The sequence below is a fragment of the Thamnophis sirtalis genome, unplaced genomic scaffold (genome assembly GCF_051295495.1).
Source record: "Thamnophis sirtalis isolate CommonGarterSnake01/CBP01778 unplaced genomic scaffold, rThaSir2_p1.2 scaffold_3, whole genome shotgun sequence".
In the NCBI taxonomy this organism is placed as follows: Eukaryota; Metazoa; Chordata; class Lepidosauria; order Squamata; family Natricidae; genus Thamnophis; species Thamnophis sirtalis.
The window spans coordinates 174793474-174817676 of NW_028261383.1; the positions used below are offsets into that span (position 1 = coordinate 174793474).

Sequence of the window (24203 nt, forward strand, 5' to 3'; positions counted from 1 at the left end):
GGGATTTTTAGAAAATCCACACTCCTGTGCACACATTCCTCTTTCTTTCTCTCTCTCCTCCTCTGGATTCAATGGGATTTTTAGAAAATCCACACTCCTGTGCACACATTCCTCTTTCTTTCTCTCTCTCTCTCCTCTGGATTCAATGGGATTTTTAGAAAATCCACACTCCTGTGCACACACTCCTCTTTCTTTCTTTCTCTCTCTCCTCCTCTGGATTCAATGGGATTTTTAGAAAATCCACACTCCTGTGCACACATTCCTCTTTCTTTCTCTCTCTCTCTCCTCCTCTGGATTCAATGGGATTTTTAGAAAATCCACACTCCTGTGCACACACTCCCTTTCTTTCTTTCTCTCTTCCCTCCTCTGGATTCAATGGGGTTTAGGAAATCCCCCACCCTCACACATTCCCTCTTTCTTTCTCTCTTCCCTCCTCTGGATTCAATGGGACTTTTAGAAAATCCCTACTCCTGTGCACACAGTCCCCCTTTCTCTCTCTCTCTCTGTCCCTCCCTCCCTCTCCCTCTCTCTTTCCTTAAATTCTGAAGCCTGAAGAGGGAAGGGGGCTTGAAAATAGTAAAGATCCTCAAGGATAAATTCTTCTGCTTTTGATTTGCATTACTACAGCATATTTCTACTAAGCTCCTGTAAATCTATGCTTTTGATACACATACTGCTGCATAGCATTCACTAAAGGATTCCATGTGTTATCATTTTTCCTAGCTGGGTCTTTGGTCCAATAAGTAAAAGAATTTGCAAGCATGTAGGTATGACATATGGTGAGCTCATGTAACTTGAGGCTGCCACTTGTTCCTCTGAAGCCATAGCCATTTCTTCCTCTGAAATCTCTTCAAATCAAAGTCCTTTAAACATTATGCCAAGCAAATTGGAGTTCTTCCATTCAGATCCTGTTTCAATCATGATAATTGGCAATTTTTTTTACTACAACGTGCCCTACATATTTCATTATCTGGAACGTCATTGGAGGGATCAGGATGGGTCTTCAGCATTTTAAAAACAGGGATGCTGGAGCTAAAAACCTCAGTGTAAAATACTTAGAGCTGGAGAGAAAGAGTTGGAGAGATCCGTGCTGTTTGTGAGCTTGGAAAGCGGGGGATTATGCCGTCTTGGCCAGCCGATCCCCACCCCCACCTCCATCCCTGTGCCTCAAACCCTGTCCCTCCCCTCCACTCCAAAACTCCTCAAACCCTGTTCCTCCCCTCCACTCCAAAACTCCTCGGGGCAGAAGGAGGGGTGGAGGTAGAAGCGTTCAGTTTTAAAAAAAAGACTGGGGAAAAAAAGAATTGAATTGAAAACAGTAACGAGTGACAAAAATCAGAGTATCAAAAAAAACCCCAACCCAACGCTTTTTTTGTGCTTTTTTGCGCTTCGCTCCAGGATCCAGATGAGGTAGGCTACGGCCGTTCCCAAAATTTTTCCCCTCTCCCTCTTTCTCTCTCTTTCCCCCCCCCACAAAAAGCAGGATGTAATAGAGCTGTTTCGAGTCCCGATCATTCGGGATCCATTCAGAATCCTCTCGCTGCCAAACTCTTAAAAGCTTTATCAACTCTACAACAAACCCCTTTTTCTCCCCTCTTCTCCCCTCCTTTTCTTCTCTTTTTTTCCTTTCTTTCCTTTTCCTTACTTTTCTTTTCTTTCTCCCGCAGACACACGCCCCAAATTTTTGCTGATTCTTAACCGCCATTGGGGGGAATGGAAAAAGTGGAAAAGGCAATATTCTATCCTATCTGGAATAACACGGGGGATTCTCAGTCATCCTGGAGCTCCCTGGACATCGCAGCAGCCCCAAGTGCGTGGGATTTCAGCGTTTTTCGCATCGGGGCGTGTTGCAAGAACAGGGAGTGAGCTTAACATCTCAGCTTTGCTGCCCAGCGCTGGCAGAGAGGGTGGCTCCCCCCCTACTCAGAGCACCTGAGCTGGGCACCGGGTTACCCCTGCCCTGCCTACTCAGACCAGCTGAGCCTCCCTGGACATAGCAGCAGCCCCAAGTGCGCGGGATCTCGGCATCGGGGCGTGCTGCAGGAAGAGGGAGTGAGCTTAACATTTCAGGCTTTGCTGCCCAGCGCTGGCAGAGAGGGTGGCTCCCCCCCTACTCAGAGCACCTGAGCTGGGCACCGCGTTACCCCTGCCCTGCCTACTCAGACCAGCTGAGCCTCCCTGGACATCGCAGCAGCCCCAAGTGCGCGGGATCTCGGCATCGGGGCGTGCTGCAGGAAGAGGGAGTGAGCTTAACATTTCAGGCTTTGCTGCCCAGCGCTGACAGAGGGGAATCCCGTCTCGGCCTCGGGTGGCTGCGGCAGAAGCAGCGAGCTTTCCCCACTGCATAGGGATGTGGGGGAAGGGCTCGGGCGCGGGGAGGGGGAAACGGGCATCTGTCAAAACCCCGAATCCCGTCTCAGCCTCGGGTGGCTGCGGCAGAAGCAGCGAGCGTGGGGGCAACACTTCACTGGGAGTGACCTCTCTTTCCCCGCTGCATAGGGATGTGGGAAAAGAGCTCGGGCACCCAGTTTTCTCTCCCCCCTTCTTTCCTTCTCTCTCTCTGCTCTGGGAAAGGAGCAGCGTTCTGGTGAGCCCCGAGAGATTCCCCCGTTCTCTCTCTCTCTCTCTCTCTCTCTCGCTCGCTCGCTCGCTCTCCCCGCTCTTCCAAGCTGAGGCGGCGGGGGCGGGAAGAGGAGTCCGGGGAGGAGGGAGGGAGGAAGGGGAGGTGGCTGCGGCGGCTGGGCGATGGCCAGCAGCGGCCGAAGCAGGGGGAGGGAGAGCTAGATTTTGGCGAGGCGGCCGCGGGAAGGACCGAGGGAGGAGGAGAGGACGGGGCTGCTTGGGAACGGAGAGGCAGGAGAGCGAGGCGGCTGCCGGCCGTTTCACCTCGCGCAGAGAACTTCCAGCCGTTCCACCGCCGCAGGAGAGCCGCAGGGGAGGGTGGCGGGATGCTACCACGCCTCGCGGACTCGCGGTGTGGTCGCTGGGAACCACGCAGCACAGGCGCCGCCACACCGGCAGAAGCTCCGTGAGTCCGGCGGGGGCTGTTTCACTCGTGCAGAGAAATTCCACTCGGGTTCCGGAGCTTCTGCTGCCTGTGGCGGCGCAGCACAGGGGCTGGCTGTGACGCGAGGAGGTGAAATGAACTCCGCAAAGGGGGAGAAGGAGGAGAGGAGGGCTGTCTCCTCCCCCCAGTGCCTCCCGATTCCCACCGGTACCAATTCATAACATGATTACTCACCAGTGAGTAACCGCAGCTGCAACCCCAAAAGATGAAATGAAATGGAGACTCACGCAGGCGTGCTCAGCAAAGCGGACTCCAGCCAATCAGTGAGCTGGTTGGGATGGAAAATTTTCAGCATGTGGCGTGCTGAAAATTTTCCATCCCAGCCAGCTCACTGATTGGCTGGAGTCCAGGCCAATCCAATCAGTGAGCGGAAGGCTGGGCTGGTTTAAATTTGTAGGATAGAACGGAATGATGAGCCAGCCCAGCGAGCTAGCAGCTGATGGGCGGGGGAGCGAGGGAGCTGCGAGCGCCCAAAAAAGCGTGTGTTTTTAAGAAGCGTGCGGGACGCGGGAAAATTTATGAAAAGGCGGGGCTATCCCGCCAAAAGCGGGACGTCTGGTCACCCTACCTTTGAGACAACTATGACCTGGATGATTGAGAATCTCCACAGACATTAGTGAGGTTGCTGACCTATTTCTTTTTTTATAAGTTCTTTATTTTATTTTAATACAAACATTCCATCTTTCATTATATTAAACTCTATCATCTGGGTACAAACATTTTGTGCAATAACAATTAAAGTTACACCCATGTCCATTATCTTATCTATTCTTAAATTGATACTAACACATAACATACTATTATAATAATCCCCTTCTTTACTTGTTTAACTTTATTAATACAGTTTCCCTATTTCACTCCTCTGCTTTCATTTCTAATTTTCATATTTATTTTCTAACCGTTGATAAAATAACTCCTATATACTATAATAGTCAAATTCTTCCTTTTCTTTAATTACAAGTGTTAATCTATTCATTTCTGCACATTCTAATATTTTCTTAATCACGTTCTAATCCGTAGGGATCTCTTCACTTTTCCAATTTTGTGCAAATATAATTCTAGGTGCAGTTATTACATGAATAAATATAGATTTTCTTTACTATACGTTTCTAGTAAAATCCCAAACAAGAATAATTCTGTTTAAAATCAATATGTTGTTGTATCATCTTTTCCAACCACATACAGATTTTGTCCAATATTTTTTAGCTTCTACATATGTCTACCACATATGATAGTACGATCCTGGTATCTGATGACATTTCCAACATTTGGCTGATTTATCTTTAACCATCCTTGCTAATCTTTCCAGTGGAAAGTACCATCTATCAAGCATCTTATACAAATTCTCCTTGTATGCAGTTGACATTGTTAATTTATAATTTCTGTCCCATAGTTGCTACCATTTGTCTAACTCTATCATATAACCAAAGTTTTTGCCCATGCTATCATTGTTCCTTTACTTGTTCTTCTTCCAATTTAATATACAATAGGTACCTATACAGGTTTTTTATCACTCTCTCTTCTGTTCCTGTTAGTATCTTATCCAGTTTCTGTCAGTTCCTTATAAAAGCCATGTAGTTTAGCATCTTTTTCATATTTAGATTGTATTTGCAGTTGTGTATACCAAACCATATCAATCCCTTGTTTTTTCAATTCTTGTTTAGTTTTGAGCTCCCCCTTCTCAGACGAAATATCTTCGTATCTAACAATATTTCTCATATTAATGATATTTGGATGTATAAGTGCTTCCATTGTCAAAAGGCAAACTGGTATCTTCAGATAAAGTTGTTCTCTAATTTTCTCCCATACTAATAATAAAGCATTTCTTATATAATGTCTTTGAAAGTTACCATGCATCTTATTTTTCCCATACCATATGAAAATATGCCAACCCAATTACAAACCGAGAGGGGGAGAAAGGGCAAGAAGAGGAAGGGGAGACTTTGGTGGGGAAAGCTGGAAGGTAAGGATAGAAAAAGAGGAGGAGAGGTGGGGATGACGTTGAGACGGTACGATGTGTGATCTTGAAGCTCCAAGATCGCTGTCATATCTCTGCCACTGGACCTAAACCATCCCGTGGAGACAGTGATAGAGAAGGGCACATCCTGTTGATCCCAAGGACATCGCAAACTCCCTGGTAGATCCAGAAGAAACCCTTTTTTCCAGCCACAGAGAAGCAGCCATTAAAGCTGCTGAAAGTTGGGACAGCTCCAAAACGGAAGGAAAGTGGGAGAGAAAGTGTGTCAAATTGGTGAGATAAAATTTATTATTAGAGAACAAAGATTAAAAGTAAAGTTAAAATTGAAGACAGAAGAGGTTAAGCGGCGAGATTAAGCCTGAGTCAAACTTAGTGTATTATTTTTCTTTAATTTTTTTATTGATGGAATTTTTACAAATGCTTCTTACTTTTTAAACTGGACTGTTTTCTTCTTCTTCTATTTTTCTTTTTTTAATACTTATTGATTAAGACTCTCTTTCTTTTTCTTTTTTCAACACTCTTATTGCATTTTTTTCCTAAGAACTTCTCTTTTTCTCCTGAAATTTGGAATATTAAGAGGGGAGTAAAAGTAGAGGAAAAGAAGTACCACTGCCACTTAGAGGCTTGGAGGCTTGGAAACATTGTTTTTCTTTTTTTTCTTTGAACATTTGATCTACATTTCAAGGTTTCTGAGTTTGTTTATTGAAAATGATAGTGGGAAGAGCACGGATTGTTTATACAGGTGCTCCTCTGGGGTACTATCAGTAGCTGGATTGGAATGAAAAGAAATCCTTGACTTGAAAGAGAGAAGATTGCAGTGAATTTGTTTGGAATTTAATAAAAAAGCTTTGGATTCTATAGTGGCAGTATTTACTAACTGGAGGAATGGCGCAACATGAAAAAGAAAAGGAAATGACATTGCAAATGATTATGCAAGAAATTAAAAAAAATACAAGAACAGAGAGCATTGAAAAGAGATTGGAAAATATTGAACAAAGAACAGAAAAAATAGATGGAAACATTGAGAATATATACCAAATGATGATGAAATACGAGGACAAAGTTCAAAAAATTGAAAAAAAAGATGAACAAAGAGATAAGAAAATTGGTGATATTGACAGCCAATTGAGTGTGGTTGGAAAAGACAAGAGTGGAATATTGAAATGAGAAATTGACAGATTAGAATTTTACCTCAGATTCCAGAATATAGAAGGAGAAAAGGGAGAAAATTTGGCAGAAGTAATGATAGAAATTTTGGCAGAAGCATCGGTGATAACCAAAGGGAAGTTGATGGAAGGAACAGACGGAGGGTTTTGAGTCTTTACAAGATATGCAATGAAAAACAAGTTGCCAAGAAAAGTCCATATAAGATCTACCAAGAAAGCAATTAGAAAAACATATACTACAAATGGCAAGAGATATAAGATTGCACTACTATTGGAAGGATACAGGGTGATGTAATGCTATAATAAAAACTAATTCAAATTTACTTAAATTTAGAATATTACGCATAAAATGAAGTAATAATAGGGTGTGGCCAACCAGTGCAATAAAAATTGCTCTGTGCATGCGCAGAAGCAAAAAAACCAAGATGGTGGGGCCTACAGCGCTGCCGGGAGAACCGGATCGGAGACGTAGATGGCCTGCTTCGCTGCCGGTTCCAGCCACCTAGGTCCTCAAACCACTACTGGTTTGGCCGAACTGGTAGGAACCCACCCCTGAGTCAGGCTAATAAAGCTACCGTAAGTAAAGTCTATTTTCCAATTTTATAAAGAACGTATTTGTTAAACAAATTTCAATTAAATATGCTCAAATCAGAACTAGTCTCCAAATCTTATTTTTCTGAATATTATGACCCAAAGAAAAACCACTTTCATGCAGATGTTACCCAGTGCCAAAATAAATCTCTTTAGCCACTCATAGTTGTAAATAAGCATACGTTGCAGTGATAGACAGGAGGAAATCTGCATTGCCGTCAACGTAAAGAAACTTCTCTGAGGGCTGCAGACGAACTTCAAAGCTTGGCAACACTACAGAAAAAGAAACAGACGAAAAGTTGGAAGTCTAGCACTGACAGGTTTTATTCAATATGTTTTATTTATTATTTATTTATATCACACCTTTCTTATTTTTGTAAGCAACTCAAAGGGTTGAACCTATCTAATACTCCTTCCTCCTATTTTATTTATTTATTGGTGTCTTGCCTTTATTATTTGTACAGATAACTCATATCCAACACACCTTTCTCATTCTATTTCTCCCACAACAACTATGTGAGGTAGATTGGACTGAGAAAGAATGACTGGTCAAGATCACCCAAGCTGGCTTTCATGGGTAAGGTGGGATTAGTATTCACAGTTTCCAGAGTTCTAGGTTAGCAATAGCAATAGCAGTTAGACTTATATACCGCTTCATAGGGCTTTCTGCCCTCTCTAAGCCGTTTACAGAGTCAGCATATCGCCCCCAACAACAATCCGGGTCCTCATTTCACCCACCTCGGAAGGATGGAAGGCTGAGTCAACCTTGAGCCGGTGAGATTAGAACTGCTGAACTGCAGATAACAATCAGCTGAAGTGGCCTGCAGTACTGCACCCTAACCACTGCGCCACCTCGGCTCTCTAAGTTGCTACCTTAACCACTAGACCAAATTTGTTCTCATAATTTCCAACTTCTACAAATGATAGAACTAGATTCTTTTTAGAAACAACATGGAAGGGAAAGAGACCCGGGATCAGGAATTGGCTTGGTTGAACAGAAATGAATCTTCTTACCATATTCCCTGACATCAAAATATGCGGTATAGCTCTCCTCTGGGGAATGTTCATATTTGGCCACAACCTTCCATGTCCCCAAACTATAGGAAGAAAATGAAACTATTTTTCATTCTTTTGACTTTATAATTGATTTATGACAATAACGTTATGAACAAGGGATACAAGGCTTCTTCCTGATATTAATAGGTTTACTTGTCCTATGATGAATAATTATAAAGGGCGAAGAAAAGGACTGTTTCATAAATCTTCAGATTCAAATATGTGGGAGTGGAAATGTGAATCTTACATCTGCAACAAATTTCCACTTGCTCCCTGAGTTTAAGTGTTGGTGATGAGATTGTATCTATTATTTGTCCACTCAATTTCACAGAATTGCCATAAAAATAACATTGCAGCTGATCTGGGCTCTTCAAAAAACAAGAGGAAATAGAAATGTAATGGACAAATTAAAATGATCAAACCTGGATTTTTTTTCTTACCTTAGTAATAATAGATCAGGGAAGCAGGCTAAAAGAGAAAATACTATACAGCCTTATTCTTTAACTGGTCTTTAATAGCTGTATGTTTTTGTTTCCTGTATCACAGTTTCAGTTTGGTTTCAAAACAGGTAGCCTTATGATAATATTAATGTTAAATTACCTGACAAGCTCTGGTAAATTGTAAGGCCGGATGAACTTTGGATCAACTGGATTAGAACTAACGACAATGTCTTGTGGAGTCTGGGCACAAGGAAATAAAGTATGAATGTGTTGAAAAAAATGTAAAATGTTGCACAATATTTCCTATGCATTCTATAACATCCAACTCCAGCTGTAATACTAGATTTTTTTTTATGTGATAACACAATATAGATAGCAAATGCAACCCAGCAGATGGGATACTGGGTTATAAGATGCAAGACTATTATTTGAATTTTAACCAAGATGACATCAACTGATAGGCCAGAACAGATAATTCAGCCTCATTTGCTTTGAAAATAGAACATTGGCCACCCCAAGCCCCTTTTCAGCAAAAAATAAAATAAAATAAATTGTGCAGATGAAAACTGCAACAAAACACGAAGTAAACAACTAGATCCAATCCCCACCATATACATACACAAATACATACATTCATACTTGGCATTATTTTCCACTTTCATAGCGAAACTTTTCGAATCATTGATACAGCCTAATATTTAGCACAGAGCTTAAAATTAAGCCATTTAGGAAAAATGCATATATAAAATGTTGCCCAACCAAAGCTTCATAAAGTGGTTGCCCTGATTACATGGGAAAGAAGAATCAACAACAACCACTTCTTGTTCAGGGGTACTATACTAATCACACAGGATTGCAGACACCATTCTCACCTTAAACTCGACAATCACAGTTTTGTCCATCCTGTGCATGTTGTGATCCATAGAAAAGACACGATAGCGCACTAAGGAAAAAAGAGACCAACTGTAATTTGTGATAGTATTCAGAAGATATGTGCTGGTCTGTGACCATAATAAAAAAAATTAATTGATTCATGTGCTTATATCCTAAAAAAAAGTATTGTCATAAATTGCCTGATATTTTATATCTGTCAATCGTCCCACATGGTTCATGCAGCAAATAAAGACTCCCGGGACATTTTTATTACCAAGAGTATAATTTACTGAGCCAATAAGGATACAGAAGTAGCAAAGCCAATATTAACAATTTTGCGCGCAAACAGCATAGTTAAACGTTCCCCTTTATTCTATCCAATCAGTATGGTTCAGTTCAGTTCAGTTTGTTTGGCTAATGGACTCTCAGCCAAAAACTGAGCTTGGGAGCCCGTTTTCGCTGGCAGAGTACTCGGGTCACCACAGGTGTCTCCAACACGAGTGACATTGAACTGGCTACACCTACCCTGGCCAGGCCCACCCAGCACCCTGAGGTCAAACACAATCTTGATGCAGCCCACAATGAAGTCAAGTTTGATACCCCTGCACTAATTTGGGATTACATTCCACTGGACCATCTATCAATGTCTTTCTTAAATCTTTTCTTAACTTTCTAACCTTGATTTCTCAATATCACCAATGCCAATACTCACAAGGAATACCTATTCTTCCCTTTCCCCCACTCTCTAGAAATATCTCAAATAAATGACAAATCCCAGGTATGGTTTTGTTTATAGCATTATTCATCACATAACCCCAGGGGAGTGAAGAAAGAGAGGCAGAAAAAGAGTTTACCTGGAGAGCCTGGTGTATAGATGCCTTTATCTGTCTGGATGAACACAAAGCCACTCTGGTAAGAAAGGAGAACCACCTTTTCCAGGTTCACTTGAGGACCAGTTACTTGCACAACCACATACTGAATTTGCTTCGAGTCTTTCTTGAGTTCCTTTGCAGGAATCTGGATGAGAAGATGAACAGAGCAAAGGCTTCAAACATAATCATCACTAAGGGCCACCTGAGGCCTCATTCCGTAGCCCTAGACAACAACACTAAAACATTGATCCAGAATTTTCACGACTGAGTCAAAAACATATTGTGATCTAAATATTTTGGTTGTTTGCTGTGAAATGCTGCAGATAATCTTTCAGCAATTGTGGCAGTAAAAACTGTAAAATAAATACATATGTATCCCAAAATTCCATTTTGCCTTCCTCCTTAGAATTATATACTCAATTTCTCTCAATATTTGACAATCTAGTCATGTTTGACTAAGGTGCATAAGATACAATAGACTCTACTGCAACCATTACTATTCACCCACCTTTATAGTTGGAGTGACAAGCATGCCTCCCGCTGGATTCATTTCTACTCTGGTTTGGAACAAGGTTTTCTGTTTCTTTGGAAAATCCTGAACCAAGATGTCAAGCTGTTTCGGAGCATTTTCTCCATGTGCCTCCACCAAAATTTGCTCGTCTGTATCTGTTCGCAGAACACCAGGGGTGATGAGGGTGTAGCTGCAGAAGAAGAAAAGAAAATCTCCTTTTAGTCTGCTGAGGAAAAGTGTGCAATTTGGTGAAGTTTCTTCATGATCTTTTCTTTTAGAAGTGAAGAAATAGATTGTGAAAGATGTGACACAGAAAGCTTTCAAATAAAGTTGAAAAATGAATAAATCTATTGTATCTTTATATCAACTAAAGAATATTTGGGATGCTGGGGGTTTTTAGTTATAAAATGAGACAGACGAACCTGTGTGGTATTGTAATGTAATCAATACATTATAATGAACAATGCAGTGCCCCTTTGCAGAGTAAAGGACCATCTTTTCTATGAAGGAACAGAGCTTGAATCTAAGATTTGAAAAATAGAATTGTCTCTTCATCCAAGTTCAGGCAGTCCCCAGCCTGCATGCAATTCTCCAGTAACCCTATGTCGAGTTGGCCATGCCCACACAGTCACAGGACCACAAAGCCACGCGTACCCTGCTGGTCTCTTTGGAAAGAGGGCAGAGAACCGGTTGTTAAATTATTTGAATCCCACCACTGCTACCGCTGCCCCTAATTAAGGAAGCACAACCTATCAGCGCCAAAACCTATTGCGTTTACCAATTTGTTCGTAATTGTGGAGACAATTACATTGGCGGAACTGATAGGTGTTTGGCTTTCAGAATAAAAGAGCATCTTCCAAAATGGATGCAGACAGTCTTGAGTAATCCAACAAGAACAGCAAATCATGGGCATAAAATGCCTTCTTCAGCCATTGCAAGACACTCACTATGGGCCACCAGGTGGCTCCAAAGTCAGTATTTAAAGTTCTACTGTGCCACAGGAACTCTAGTTCCCTTTAGTTTGCTGAGGTGGTTGCCATTAACCGTCTGAAGCAGAGGTGGGTTCCTACCGGTTCGCACCTATTTGGTAGAACCAGTTCGTCAAATCTGGGTGTATGTTGTGGTCTTTTTAACTATGTTTTGTGTTTTTTAACTTCTATTTTAATTGTATTGTTGTAAGCCGCCCGGAGTCTTCCGGGATTGGGCGGCCTATAAATTTATTAAACATTCAACATTCAAATCTACCGAACCGGTTAGAAGAGGTTCCACCAGTGGACCCAGAAAGCAGGTCACACCTACAGAAGAGGTTCCAAAAAATTTTGAAACCCACCACTGGTCCTTGGATATGCTTATTCTACACTATCATGCTCATATTTATAAAACTCAGTGCCTCTGTGAAAGGTAAGGATGACTACTGCGTTTGTGGTGCAATCAGAACATTGCGTGTGTTGAAGTTGTTTTAACGCAAACCAAAGATGCCTTTTAAGAAACAAGTTTACATCCTATTCTTATGCATGCCAGTGCTGTGTGAGAGGTAATTTAAGGTGCTTCTGACAAGTGTCGTCGGCATCTTCATATCCGGTCACATGGGCGGCAAGCCACTCCCACATAGGAGGCCACACCCACAGAGTAGGTTCGAACAATTTTTAAAAAGGCATCTTTGTTTTGTGTTAAAACAACTTGAACACACGCAATGTTCTGATTGCACCACAAACGCAGTAGTCATCCTTACCTTTCACAGAGGCACTGAGTTTTATAAATAGGAGCATGATAGTGTAGAATAATCATATCAAGGACCAGTGGTGGGTTTCAAAAAATTTTGGAACCTCTTCTGTAGGTGTGGCCTGCTTTCCGGGTCCACTGGTGGAACCTCTTCTAACCGGTTCGGTAGATTTGATGAACCGGTTCTACCGAATAGGTGCGAACTGGTAGGAACCCACCTCTGACACACTCCCAACACAGATCCTGCCTTTCCAATTGCTTTCATAAAGGGAAAAGGAAGTGGCCCCTATGATTAAGGGGTTAAACATTCCTTTTCTTTCCTGCAATAAGAGTTGCTACATGTCTACTGACAAATCACCTTCTCTGCCCTCCTCCTTCTGCTGTCTTTTGCTTTTTCAGTAGCTGATTCTCCATACTGGGACCAGAGAAATATGGTCAGCCTCATTGCTGCTATCACTCATACATCACATCCTGTATGCCTGCTGCAAAATCATATCTGGTTTTCCAGTATAGGTACGGACAGAAATAAATACTTTCTCAAAACGAGCAGGTAGGAGGCCAATCTCTATCTCACTGAAGGCAAACGTCATTTGAACACATCAGAAACAAAGAATGTGGGATGACTGTTTTCTAAATAATCAACTTTATTTTTTTTGAAGTTGTTGATGCTTCAGTATGCATAGCAATGGAAATAATTTAGCCATAACTGAGAACAAGAGGTTTTTATATTTCTCCAGAGAATCTTCATTCCAAGGACAATTCCTCAGTCAATAAGGGGAACTTCAGGGCCTGTCAGTTCCCCTTATTGATGATTATAATATGTTTACTCCGGTCATGGGGATGTATTGGATTTTCTAAGAAAGCTCCAAAGTGTTTGGAGACACCTGCAAGTAAGTTCATTACTCTATAAAGCACCTTGGACATGATAGCTCTGCTTAGCCCAGACTGTCAAGCCCACAAATCTTTGTTACACCTGCAAGGAAATTCATTACCCTGCAAAGGACCACAAGGCTTCCCCAGCATTGCTTTACTTTCCCCGCTGAAATATCTATGATACTTACAGAGCCCCCTGGGAAGATGCTGGCAAAGCAATCAATAGAGCAGCCACCAGATAGAACGTCATCCCTTCCATGGTAGTCCAGAGGGACCAGAGAAGTGCTGACAACTCCAGTATTTATCCAGAGAGCCTGCTTTGAAGCCAAGCCCCTTTGCAATTGCTGAATGTTTAATCAGTACACAAATGGGGTGGGGAATGTTTAATCAGTACACAAATGGGGTGGGGAGGAGCTTGAATAACTAGGACATTTCAGAGGAAATTAACAAAAACATACACTGGATTATTTATCGTCTCACCAGGGTTTCAGTGCAATGACTAAACAGCAGTATTTATGCAATTTGGTTTTGATATTCTGCTATTATATCTGCAAATATTCCTTTATTTTGTGATTCACAAACTTACCTTGCCCCTCTCCCTCATGTACATAGTTGGAAGGGGTTTTAAAGTAGCCCAATTTGAGGGTACAACTTCTTACCCCAAAGTCTGTTCCTAAACATATCACAGTAATTGATATGTATGCTTACGAGGTGGCGCAATGGTTAGAGTGCAGCACTGCAGGCTACTTCAGCTGACTGCAGTTCTGCAGTTTGGCTGTTCAAATCTCACCGGCTCAGGGTTGACTCAGCCTTCCATCCTTCTGAGGTGGGTGAAATGAGGACCCGGATTGTTGTTGGGGGCAATATGCTGACTCTGTAAATCGCTTAGGGCTGTGAAGCCCTATGAAGCGGTATATAAGTCTAACTGCTATTGCTATTGCTATTGCTATTGCTATTGCTATTGCTATTGCTACTGTTGTTTCCGCAGGTTTTTGGGACAGGAAATGACACATATTTGGAAGGGATCTACTTGGGAAGGTGGTGATATGGAACTCTGATGATGATTTTTGATGTGATTCTAATCCTATGTTTGAATATGTTAGAAATTATTTGTGTTTAGATATAAAGAGCCTGGAGTGTTTCATGAAGTAGACAATGCTAAGTGAAAAAACATATGAATGAATGAATATAAGCAAGCAAGCAATAAAGGAATCTACTTAACTACACAGTATGGTTTTACCCTTTTTATGGCTAGTAATACCTTGGATGTGTGTTCTGGCAGGGCACCACATAAGGAGGAATGATAATAATGTTATCCTATCTCTTGTGTCCACCTCTTGGCAATTCTATAGGCCAGGTCTCTCCACATCTTCCAGTCTTGTACTATGTTGTTCTATGCTCTAGTTGGTGTCAGCTTTGATGGTGTCCGGCCACCAAGTTCTTTGGCAGCCTGGTTTCCTTTTAGCACTAACTTTTCTGAAAACATAATTGCTTTCTCCAGTAAATTCCTCCATGCAACATGGCCAAAATATGTTATTGTTCTTCCTCTGGAGTGCCCTCTGGAAAGCTGCGCTCAGTCTTCTTGCTTCTTCCCATTTCTTTTCTCAGCTATTTTGATGGTTTCCTCTGAGAGCCATCTGCCCTTTTCTCCGGCTTCTTGCATGATATGTATTCTTCTGCAGTTCCAATAATGCCACAGTTCATCAGATGTCTTCTCAGCTGAGTCCAATAGTTCAAGCTCATTTTTCATCTCAAAGTTTCTTTGAGTAGCATAGTGAGGTCTAGAATTTTCCCCAAGTAAACCCTCACATGCCCACCCTTCCACCAAAGAAAAAAGGCGAATTACCAAAGAGTGTCTAAAGATGCCTTAGCACCTTAAACATATTTTGTCTTACCTGATACAGTTCTCAGTAGAATTGTGCCCATGTTACAAAAGCAGGCATTCTCTGGCATGGTCTTACTATGTGTTTAAGTAGAGCCTATATTGGAAATCAAATGGATTGCACTTATTGCCAGACAAAATGTATAGAAAAGACAGTCAAGAAGTGTTTTATTGCATGTTATTTATTTAAAACTGCACATCAGTAAAGAGTTAATCAGGAAGTAATTCGGCAGGTGGTTTCCAGTAAGAGCTCCTCTTGGCAGGATATATGGACAACACTGGAGCCTGGATTTCCAAAGACAATCAATTGCACCATATCTACTCTGTTTACTCTAGCTTGCTAAAAATATGCCTTAGGGATGGAAAGTGTTCTGTGGTCTCTACATGTGTGTGTAACTGCAAAGGCAGGTGAGGAGGTGGAAAGGGGGAGGTATTGGGCCCCAAAGAGATATCATCATCACCACCACCACCACCATCATCATCATCATCATTAGAATTGGAAGGGACCTTGGAGGTCTTTTAGTCCAATAGCCTGCTCAAGCAGGAGATTCTATTCCATTTCATTAAAATGGATGTCCAGACACTTCTTAAGAACCTCCAGTGATGGGGCACCCATAAACTCTGAAGGCAAGCCATTCCATAGGTTGATTGTTCTCACTATCAGGGAATGTCTGCTTAGTTCTAGGTTGATTTTCTCCTGGATTAGTTTCCAACCACTGCTTCTTGTCTTGCCTTCTGGCATTTTGGAAAATAATTTGACCCCTTCTTCTTTTGCGTCAGCCACTGGGACCCTGCTATCATGTCACCCTTAGTTCTTCTTTTCACTAGACTAAACATACCCAATTCCTGCAACCATTCTTTATGTGGTTCAGCTACCATTCTTCACCCGTTTTAGCCTCCAGCCCCTTAATCGTTTTAATTGCTTTTCTCGGCACTCTTTCCAGAGGATCTACATCTTTTTTTATATTGTGGTGACCAAAACTGGATGCAGGATTCCAAGTTTGGCCTTATCAGGGCCTTATCAAATGGTACTAACATGTCACGTCATTTTGATTCTATCCCTCTGTTAATGTAGCTTAGAGTTGCATTGGCTTTTTTGACTGCTGCATCACACTGTTGGCTCATATTTAAGTGATTGTTTACTAGGACTTTGAGATCACTCTTGCAGTTACTCCTATTCAGCCAGGTTTCACCTAATCCATACTTTTCTTGCCTAAGTGGAAAACTGTACTTTTCTCTACATTGATTCCAGTGGTGGGATTCAAATAATTTAACAATCGGTTCTCTGTCCTAATGACCATCTGGGTAGGTGGGGCTCGGTAGTCATGTGACTGGGTGGGTGTGGCCAACTCAAGGTCACTCAGGTCGATGGACGTTTCGTCTTAGCTGTTACAATGTAATAAGGGTTAACCGGAGAGGCAGTTTCTGTAAACAGGGGAATAAAGATGAGGCTAGAAACAACCCCAGAATGTTTCCTTCCTGCCTTCCTTACAGGATTAGCCCTGTAAAGTGGGGAAAAACAAAAGGAGATTTCTTCCAACAACCGGTTCTCCGAACTGCTTAGAAAGTTACCAACTGGTTCTTCCGAATAGGTGCGAACCGGCTGAATCCCACCACTGATTGATTCTCATTTTTTTAGATGGGGCTGTGTTCAAGTCTGTCAAGGTGGCGCAGTGGTTAAATGCAGCACTGCAGGCTACTGCTAGATCAGCAGTTCAGCGGTTCAAATCTCACCGGCTCAGGGTTGACTCAGCCTTCCATCCTTCCGAGGTGGGTAAAATGAGGACCCAGATTGTTGGGAGCAATATGCTGACTCTCTGTAAACCGCTTAGAGAGGGCTGAAAGCCCTATGAAGCGGTATATAAGTCTACTGCTATTGCTATTGCTATTGTCAAGATCCATCTGGATCTTGAGCCTATCTTCTGTCTATCTATTTCCTGAAGGATACAACTTTATGGTAGCCAAGTGATGGCATCTGAAAGTAGTGTTTCTGTCATTTCTACAGCCTAGGAAAAAGAATACGTCCTCTCTCTAAATGCAGGGGCTCTAATCTGGATTGGGCTCTCCTGAATAATATATTTAAAAGACTTTTTAAAAAAAATTCTGAACATTCCCAAGTCCTCAAAGACAGTAAATCCTAGAGAATATCACTTGTTTAGACTCTTTCATTGGCATTGGCGTGTGCGCGTGCACACACACACACACACACACACACACACACACACACACAGGCTACCGCATCTGGAGTCTGTATGAAGAGAGAGTTAAGACTTGGCCTTGTTTACCCAGCTTGCAACAGACTGCGCTACCATCAGCATCACCTTTCCTCTCCATTCCGGGAACCAGCTGGGATGTAGGAACATCTGCCTCCCCTTTCTGACCTTCACTGAGATTGGGAAAGGGCGACCTCAAAATGGGCACTGAGCAGAGGATCACTTTACTGGCATGTTGCTAAACGCTATGAAGAGGCACAGAACTTTGATCGTTTTGCTCTTTGCCTTGGAGTCACAACAGTGGGCTACAGCCTTCCCTCTAAGAATTCACAATGAAAAGGAGCACGTGGCTCTGAACTTTAAAGGGAAAGCTAATCCTAATTTGAAAGCTTGATCAGATTTCAAGATTAATGGCATTTCCTCTTCCTTTGATATCCCCGCGTTGCTATTGTTGTGCTGATATGCAAACAGTTAAATATATTGTGCAAGATTGCTCACATCATTCGTCCTGTGGTTCCCTGGAAGAGCTATACAACGCAAGGGCAGATCGCCTGGGGAGCTGAATTCGACATCCAGTTATGACTGTCATACCCTTGTTAGAAGTTTTATATATAATTATGTGGGTTCTGTCTCTGTCTCATGAATCTCCTGTCATGTTCTCATCATCATTACAAATAAATAAATGCTTTGATAATTAACAGTTTTATACAAATTCATTGACAGCCAGTTTCTTAAATTGATTTTTACTGATTGCCAGAGAAGTTCTTTGCATGGATGTTGTTGTTCCAATGCAATAAAGATTCCAGTTTCTATGGGACTCCAAAGCCAAAAAGACTTTGAACTATGAACTTGTCAAATGATAAGAAAATTCTGCAGAAATTCTAGATAAAACTCTACTGATTACCTGAAAAGAACTGGGAAGCTGCCACTCAGATTTCTAATGTTCAATCTGAGCAACAAAATCCATTCCCGCAATTCTCATGGCTAAAAATCCCACGTAACAACAGTCCAGGTTCTGTCATTTTACCCTGGCAAATGCACTGCCCTTTATTTAAATTTGCTCTGACATTCAAACCTTAAGGCCAAGCTTAACTTTTAAGATTTTCAATAACCGAAGCCTGCATTCTAAATCTACTTTAGTTTCAGGTTTAAGATGACATACAGGTAATCCTCAACTTACAACCTTTCATTTAGTGACTGGAGGGGGAGGGAGGGAAGGAGAGAGAGAGAGAGAGAGAGAGAGAGAGAGAGAGAGAGAGAGAGGGAGGGAGGGAGATGAATGGGCGACTTGGTGCATGGCTGACTGCTGGCTTCCATTGCTGGAGAGGGTGGGGAAGGGAAGTGGCAGGGCTGCCATTCCCTTTCATTGGGGCATATGGAGCATGATGGAGTTTCTCTTGCCATCTTTCCTACCCTCCCCTGGCATTGCAGGGCTTCCCAGCCCTCACGTAGCCACCACCACCCCCCTTTTATCAATGCAATTTGGGGGTGGCAGATGGGGAGGGGTGGAGTGGGGGAGGAAGGCAATTCAGCCGGTTTGCCGAACGCCCAGGTTCACCTGGTGCACCAGTTGCGCCCCTACCTGAGCCGGGAGGCTCTCACAACAGTCACTCGTGCCCTTGTGACCTCTAGGCTGGAGTACTGCAATGTGCTCTACATGGGGCTGCCCTTGAGGAGTATTCGGCGACTTCAGCTAGTCCAGAATGCGGCCGCGCGAGCGATTGTGGGTGCACCTCGGTTCACCCACATAACACCTATCCTCCGCGAGCTGCACTGGCTACCTGTCGGTCTCCGGATACGCTTCAAGGTGCTACTTGCCACCCATAAAGCCCTCCATGGTAGTGGATCTGGGTACTTGAGAGACCGCCTACTGCCGATTACCTCCACACGACCTATCAGATCTCACCGATTAGGCCTCCTCCGAGTTCCATCTGCTGGCCAGTGCCGACTGGCGACCACGCGGAGGAGAGCCTTCTCGGTAGCAGCTCCGACCCTATGGAACGATCTCCCCGTGGAGATTCGTACCCTCACCACCCTCCAGACCTTCCGCATAGCACTTAAAACCTGGCTATCCCGTCAGGCCTGGGACTAAGATTGTAACCCGCCCGAATGGTATGAATGTTGTGTTCTTAAAATTGTATTGTTCTATATGTCCAAAGTTTGTTTTTCCCCCTTCCCTTTTTAAGTTGTAAGCCGCCCTGAGTCCCCCCAGGGAAAAGGGCGGCATATAAATTTAATAAAATACTAAAATACTAAAAAAATACTCCAGAAAAAATTAGCTACCAGTTCTACCAAACTGGTATGAACCGTTGCATATCCAGTTCCTGCAACCGTTCTTTATATGTTTTCGTCTCTAGGCCTTTAATCATCCTAGTTGCTCTTCTCTGCACTTTTTCTAAAGTCTCACTATGTTTTTTGTCATGTGGTGACCAAATCTGGATCCATTCCAGGTGTGGTCCAACTGAGGTTTTATAAGGCGGTGCTAATACTTATGTGATTTTGATTCTTCGTCTCTGCTTATATAATCAAGGATTGAATTAGGTTTTTTGGCTGCTGGGGCACAATGTTGGCTCACATTTAAGTGATTGCGAACTAGCACTCCAAGGTCCACCTCATAGTTACTGTTTTTGAGCCAGGTTTTACCTCATCTATACTTGTACCTTTGTGCGGGGAGTTTTTGTCTAAGTGTAAACTTTGCCTTTCTCCACATTAGCAATAGCAATAGCAGTTAGACTTATATACCGCTTCATAGGGCTTTCAGCCCTCTCTAAGCGGTTTACAGAGTCAGCATTTCGCCCCCACAGTCTGGGTCCTCATTTCACCCACCTTGGAAGGATGGAAGGCTGAGTCAACCCTGAGCCGGTGAGATTAGAACCGCCGAACTGCAGCTAAGAGTCAGCTGAAGTGGCTGCAGTGCTGCACTCTAACCACTGCGCCACCTCGGCTCATTAAATTTCTTTTTTGGGGGTGAGGGATAGGACCCATTATTCAACTCTGTCAATATCTTTTTGGATCCTAAACTTCTCCTCTAGGGTGTTGGCTATTCTTGCTAGCTTAGTATCATCTGCAAATTTGATAAGTTCCCCTTCTATTCCCTCATCAAAGTCATTTATGAAGATATTGAAGCCTAAGATCAAACCTTGTGATACCCCACTTCTTACCTCCCTCCATGTTGATGTAGTACCATTAAGGACTACTTGTTGAGTCCGGTTTATCAACCAGTTACAAATACATCTGGTGGTGATGCTGTCTATCCCACATTTTTCTAGCTTATCAAGAAGTAGGTTGTGATATTTTGTTGAATGCAAAACTGAAACCTAAGCATATTATGTCCCTTCGGAGAATAGGGCGGCATACAAATCAAATAAATCCAATCCAAATCCAATCCACAGCATTTTGCTGGTCTCTACTTTAGTCATATTGTCAAAGAATGAAATAAGATTGGTTTGGCATGATCTGTTTTTAACAAACAGATTCTGGATGTTCGCAGATCTATTTTTAAATTATTTTTTCCAATATCTTCCCAGGTATTGATGTTAATGTCAGCCTCTGCTTTGCTGCTGCTTCGGCTGCCATTGAAACGGGGAGGGGGGGGCATGGGATTTGGGAGGGGAATACTAATTGTGCTGGAGGAAGATTCTGGAGTTTCTGCTGCCTGTCTTACTGCGCATGCGGAGGAGGGTTCCCGCCAAGACCAACGGCACCGACATTCCATCTGGGTGATGCCTTTTGAAGTTATCTCACACCTGACACTTGGGAGAATTATGATTGGACTGTAACTGGGATGCCAAGGGGTGGGGAATGGTTTATTCTATATATCATTTGCTTTCGTGCCTAAATAATCAGTCTTCGCTTTGCTACGCTTCTAATCATTTATAATTAGTAAAAGTACACTTGATTTCTATCAATGGAGTCTCGTGGTTTTCTTTCCTAATTATTCAATGGAGGAGTGCTGACAGTTAGGCTGATTGGTCTGTAGTTTCCAGGGTCTGTTTTTCCCCTCTTTTTTGAAGAGATGGGAACCATCTCATCTCTTTTCCAGTCCTCTGGTACATTCCCTGGTGCTCCAGGATTTTGGAAAGATATGGTACAATGATTCTGAGATAACACTGGCATGTAATCCATCAGGTCCCAGTTATTTATATTTGTCAAGATCAGACATATGTTCTCTTACCATTTTCTTGCTTATTTTACTTTTTATTTCTAGTTTGTCTTTAAGATTATGTTTTGGTAGATTGGGCTACAGTTTCTTTTTGTGTGAAGACAATGCAAATAATGAGTTAAGCAGCTCTGCTTTCTCTCTGTTGCCTGTTTAGTGGACTGTTTCCTTGATTTTTTTCCCCTTGTTATTTATGTGTTGGAAGAAAATTTATTATCTTTGACTTTTGCTGCAAATCGTTGTTCATTCTGAGCCCTTGCTTTCCTGATTTCGTCTATCTGCTGATATTCTTTGTTAGTTAAGTGTTGTGGCCCAGCAGGAGCCATTTAAGCTGCCACCAGACTCCGACAGCAAGGGGCCCTATGAGTCGGCTCTGGAGGATGTGGAGGACCCTGGACAGGGTTCCGACTCCGAGCAGGGCGCAGAGAGGCTGGTTGGCCACCAGGGGGCGTCTGACCCTTGGACCAGTGGGGAGGAGACAAGGGAGTGTGATCCGGACATCAGCAGTGGGGAGGAGCCAAGGGAGTTGTTCCTAGATGCCTGGCTAACAGAGCTAATAGGCGTAAGGAACAGTTGCGCAAGTACAGGAGGTAATTGCACTTAGCTGGTGGTCATTAGGCTCCTCTCCAGACTATAAAAGGACTACTTGTGCACACACCCCTTTTGCAGAAGTCAATGCAGGAATGAAAGTTGGAGAACATTATGGTGAGCTTGGCAGGCTGGATTGCTGCCACGGCTTATCTGTGCTGGATTGCTGCCCAAGCTTGTCTGTGATGGTTTGCTGCCAAGGACCTGTCTGTCTGTTAATTAAATGCCGTAACTTATCTTTGGCTCGGAGTGTGTGTTGGTGTGGGACAAGGTGGGGTCAGAACAGTTAAGTGTCCCTCTTTCCATTTTTTGTCCTTTTTGTCTTTCAATTCATCAGAGAGATCTTTGTGCAGCCATGCTGGTTTCATCTTGGATTTCTTGTTCTTCTTTTTCAGTGGTACTGTCCTCGACTGAGCTTTTATTATATTTTTCAAAGTTTCCCAAGCTTCTTGGGTTGTTTTCCCCTTTAGGATTTTCATCGAAAGAATCTTGCCCAAGTCTATTTATTGATTTATTAGTTTGTCAAACATGCACAAGATAGCAGGTAGAAGTATGAGCATGGACATGAACAAAGGAAATGACTACAAATAAATAGGGACAGTATGACAGGGACGATAGGCGCGCTGGTGCGCTTCTGCGTGCCCCTTTTACGGACCTCTTAGGAATGTGGTGAGGTCTACGGTAGATAGTTTAAGGTTGAAGCTGTGAGGGTTTGAGGATGTAACAACTGAGTCAGGTAGAGCATTTCAGGAGTTGACCACTCTGTTGCTGAAGTCATATTTATGATTTATAATCATTTTAAAAGAGGTGATTTATTAAAATCAGATTTTATTAAAATCTAAGACTCTGGTAGTGTCAGGGCTGCTTCACTTAATAACCAAGAAAGAAACCACTCAACTCCATTTTGCAGAATTAAGAGTACTTTTACTGATTATAAGTAAATAGAAGCTAAGCAAAGCTGGATCTGAGCAAAAGCGCGCGCAAGTATAGATATTAAAGCATATCCCATTCCCCTCCCCTTGGTAACCCCAGCCCATAGTCCAAACCTATTCCTCCACAGGTGTCATGTGGGAGACATCTTCAAAAATCATCATTAGGTTGGTATGCCGGACAGTTGGCCTTGGCAGGAAACTCCTCTCCCTGCCACATGCGCGGTAGATGGTGAGAACAACTCCCTTTTCACAGTCCTCCTGTACAGAATATTTCCCACGCCCAAATATCATGCCCCCCCTCCCCGTTTCAATGGCAGCCGAAAAGCAAGCAGCAAAATAGAGGCTGACAGGTAGCATGTTCTATTGCTTGTGTTTGCATTATATTGAATTCCGGTATGACATGGCCACTCTCACCCAAGGTTCCTGCAGTTTCAACCCCCTCTATCCCTACTTCTCTGTTCGTAAGAATTAAGTCCAGTATGGCTGTCCCTCTAGTTCCCACCTCTAACTTTTGGACAACAAAATTGTCAGCTAGGTTGGTGCAAAATTAGTCTTCCAGTTTATGTAGGGTTAATTGAAGTTCCCCATTACTATTGAAGTATGTTTCCTACAAATATTTGTTACTGTATATACTCAAGTATAAGCCTAGTTTTTCAGCCCACTTTTTGAGCTGAAAAAAGCCGCCTCGGCTTATACTCGAGTCAGTGAAAAATTTGCCCGAAATGGAGGAGAAAAAGGGGCGGGGCCATGCCGCTGGGTGACACTCGTGAATGGCCCAGCGCCCCTGAGTTTCCCCTCCCTCTGTGTCAGTTTGCCGCGCAGCGTGCACCGCACCATCCCCCCTCCTCACGTTCTAATGTAATGCAGGGCTATCTTACGATTCCCCTTCCTCCCCCTCCTGCCGCTCTGCAACGATGTCCCACCTCCTCCTTGTTATGGCAAGCAGCCACATAGCGATGTCCCACCTCCTCTGGTACAGTGATCCAATGATAGGAATCACTGTGCCGTGTGTCATAGGAGGCGGGACATCATCATCACAGCGGGACATCAGCATCATGAGGTGAGTGAAGTATTTCATTGAATACACCGGTATTGTGTGATAATAATTTGTTATGCAGAGCAAATTTTTACAATGGCTACTGTATATTTAATGGGCACAGGCAGGCTGTATATGTTATTCAATGGGCAATGGCATTATTGGTATCTATTTTTATTTTTGAAATTTATCGGTAGCTGCTGAATTTCCCACCCTAGGCTTATACTCGAGTCAATAACTTTTC

General features: G+C 42.8%; 1 protein-coding gene across 1 annotated transcript in view; it reads right to left on the reverse strand.

Moving 5' to 3' along the window:
* Positions 1–13426, reverse strand: part of LOC148048410 (A.superbus venom factor 1-like) — a 76626-nt gene extending 63200 nt beyond the window's left edge. Inside the window, exons 1-7 of the mRNA XM_087711003.1 lie at positions 13338–13426; positions 10552–10744; positions 10026–10188; positions 9171–9241; positions 8459–8538; positions 7817–7899; positions 6985–7075 (exon numbers count right to left, since the gene is read on the reverse strand). Of these exons, the coding sequence (XP_087567129.1) occupies positions 6985–7075; positions 7817–7899; positions 8459–8538; positions 9171–9241; positions 10026–10188; positions 10552–10744; positions 13338–13408 (752 nt within the window). The 5' untranslated portion in view covers positions 13409–13426. The remainder of the gene's footprint in view (positions 1–6984; positions 7076–7816; positions 7900–8458; positions 8539–9170; positions 9242–10025; positions 10189–10551; positions 10745–13337) is intronic.
* Positions 13427–24203: the final 10777 nt, after the last annotated feature.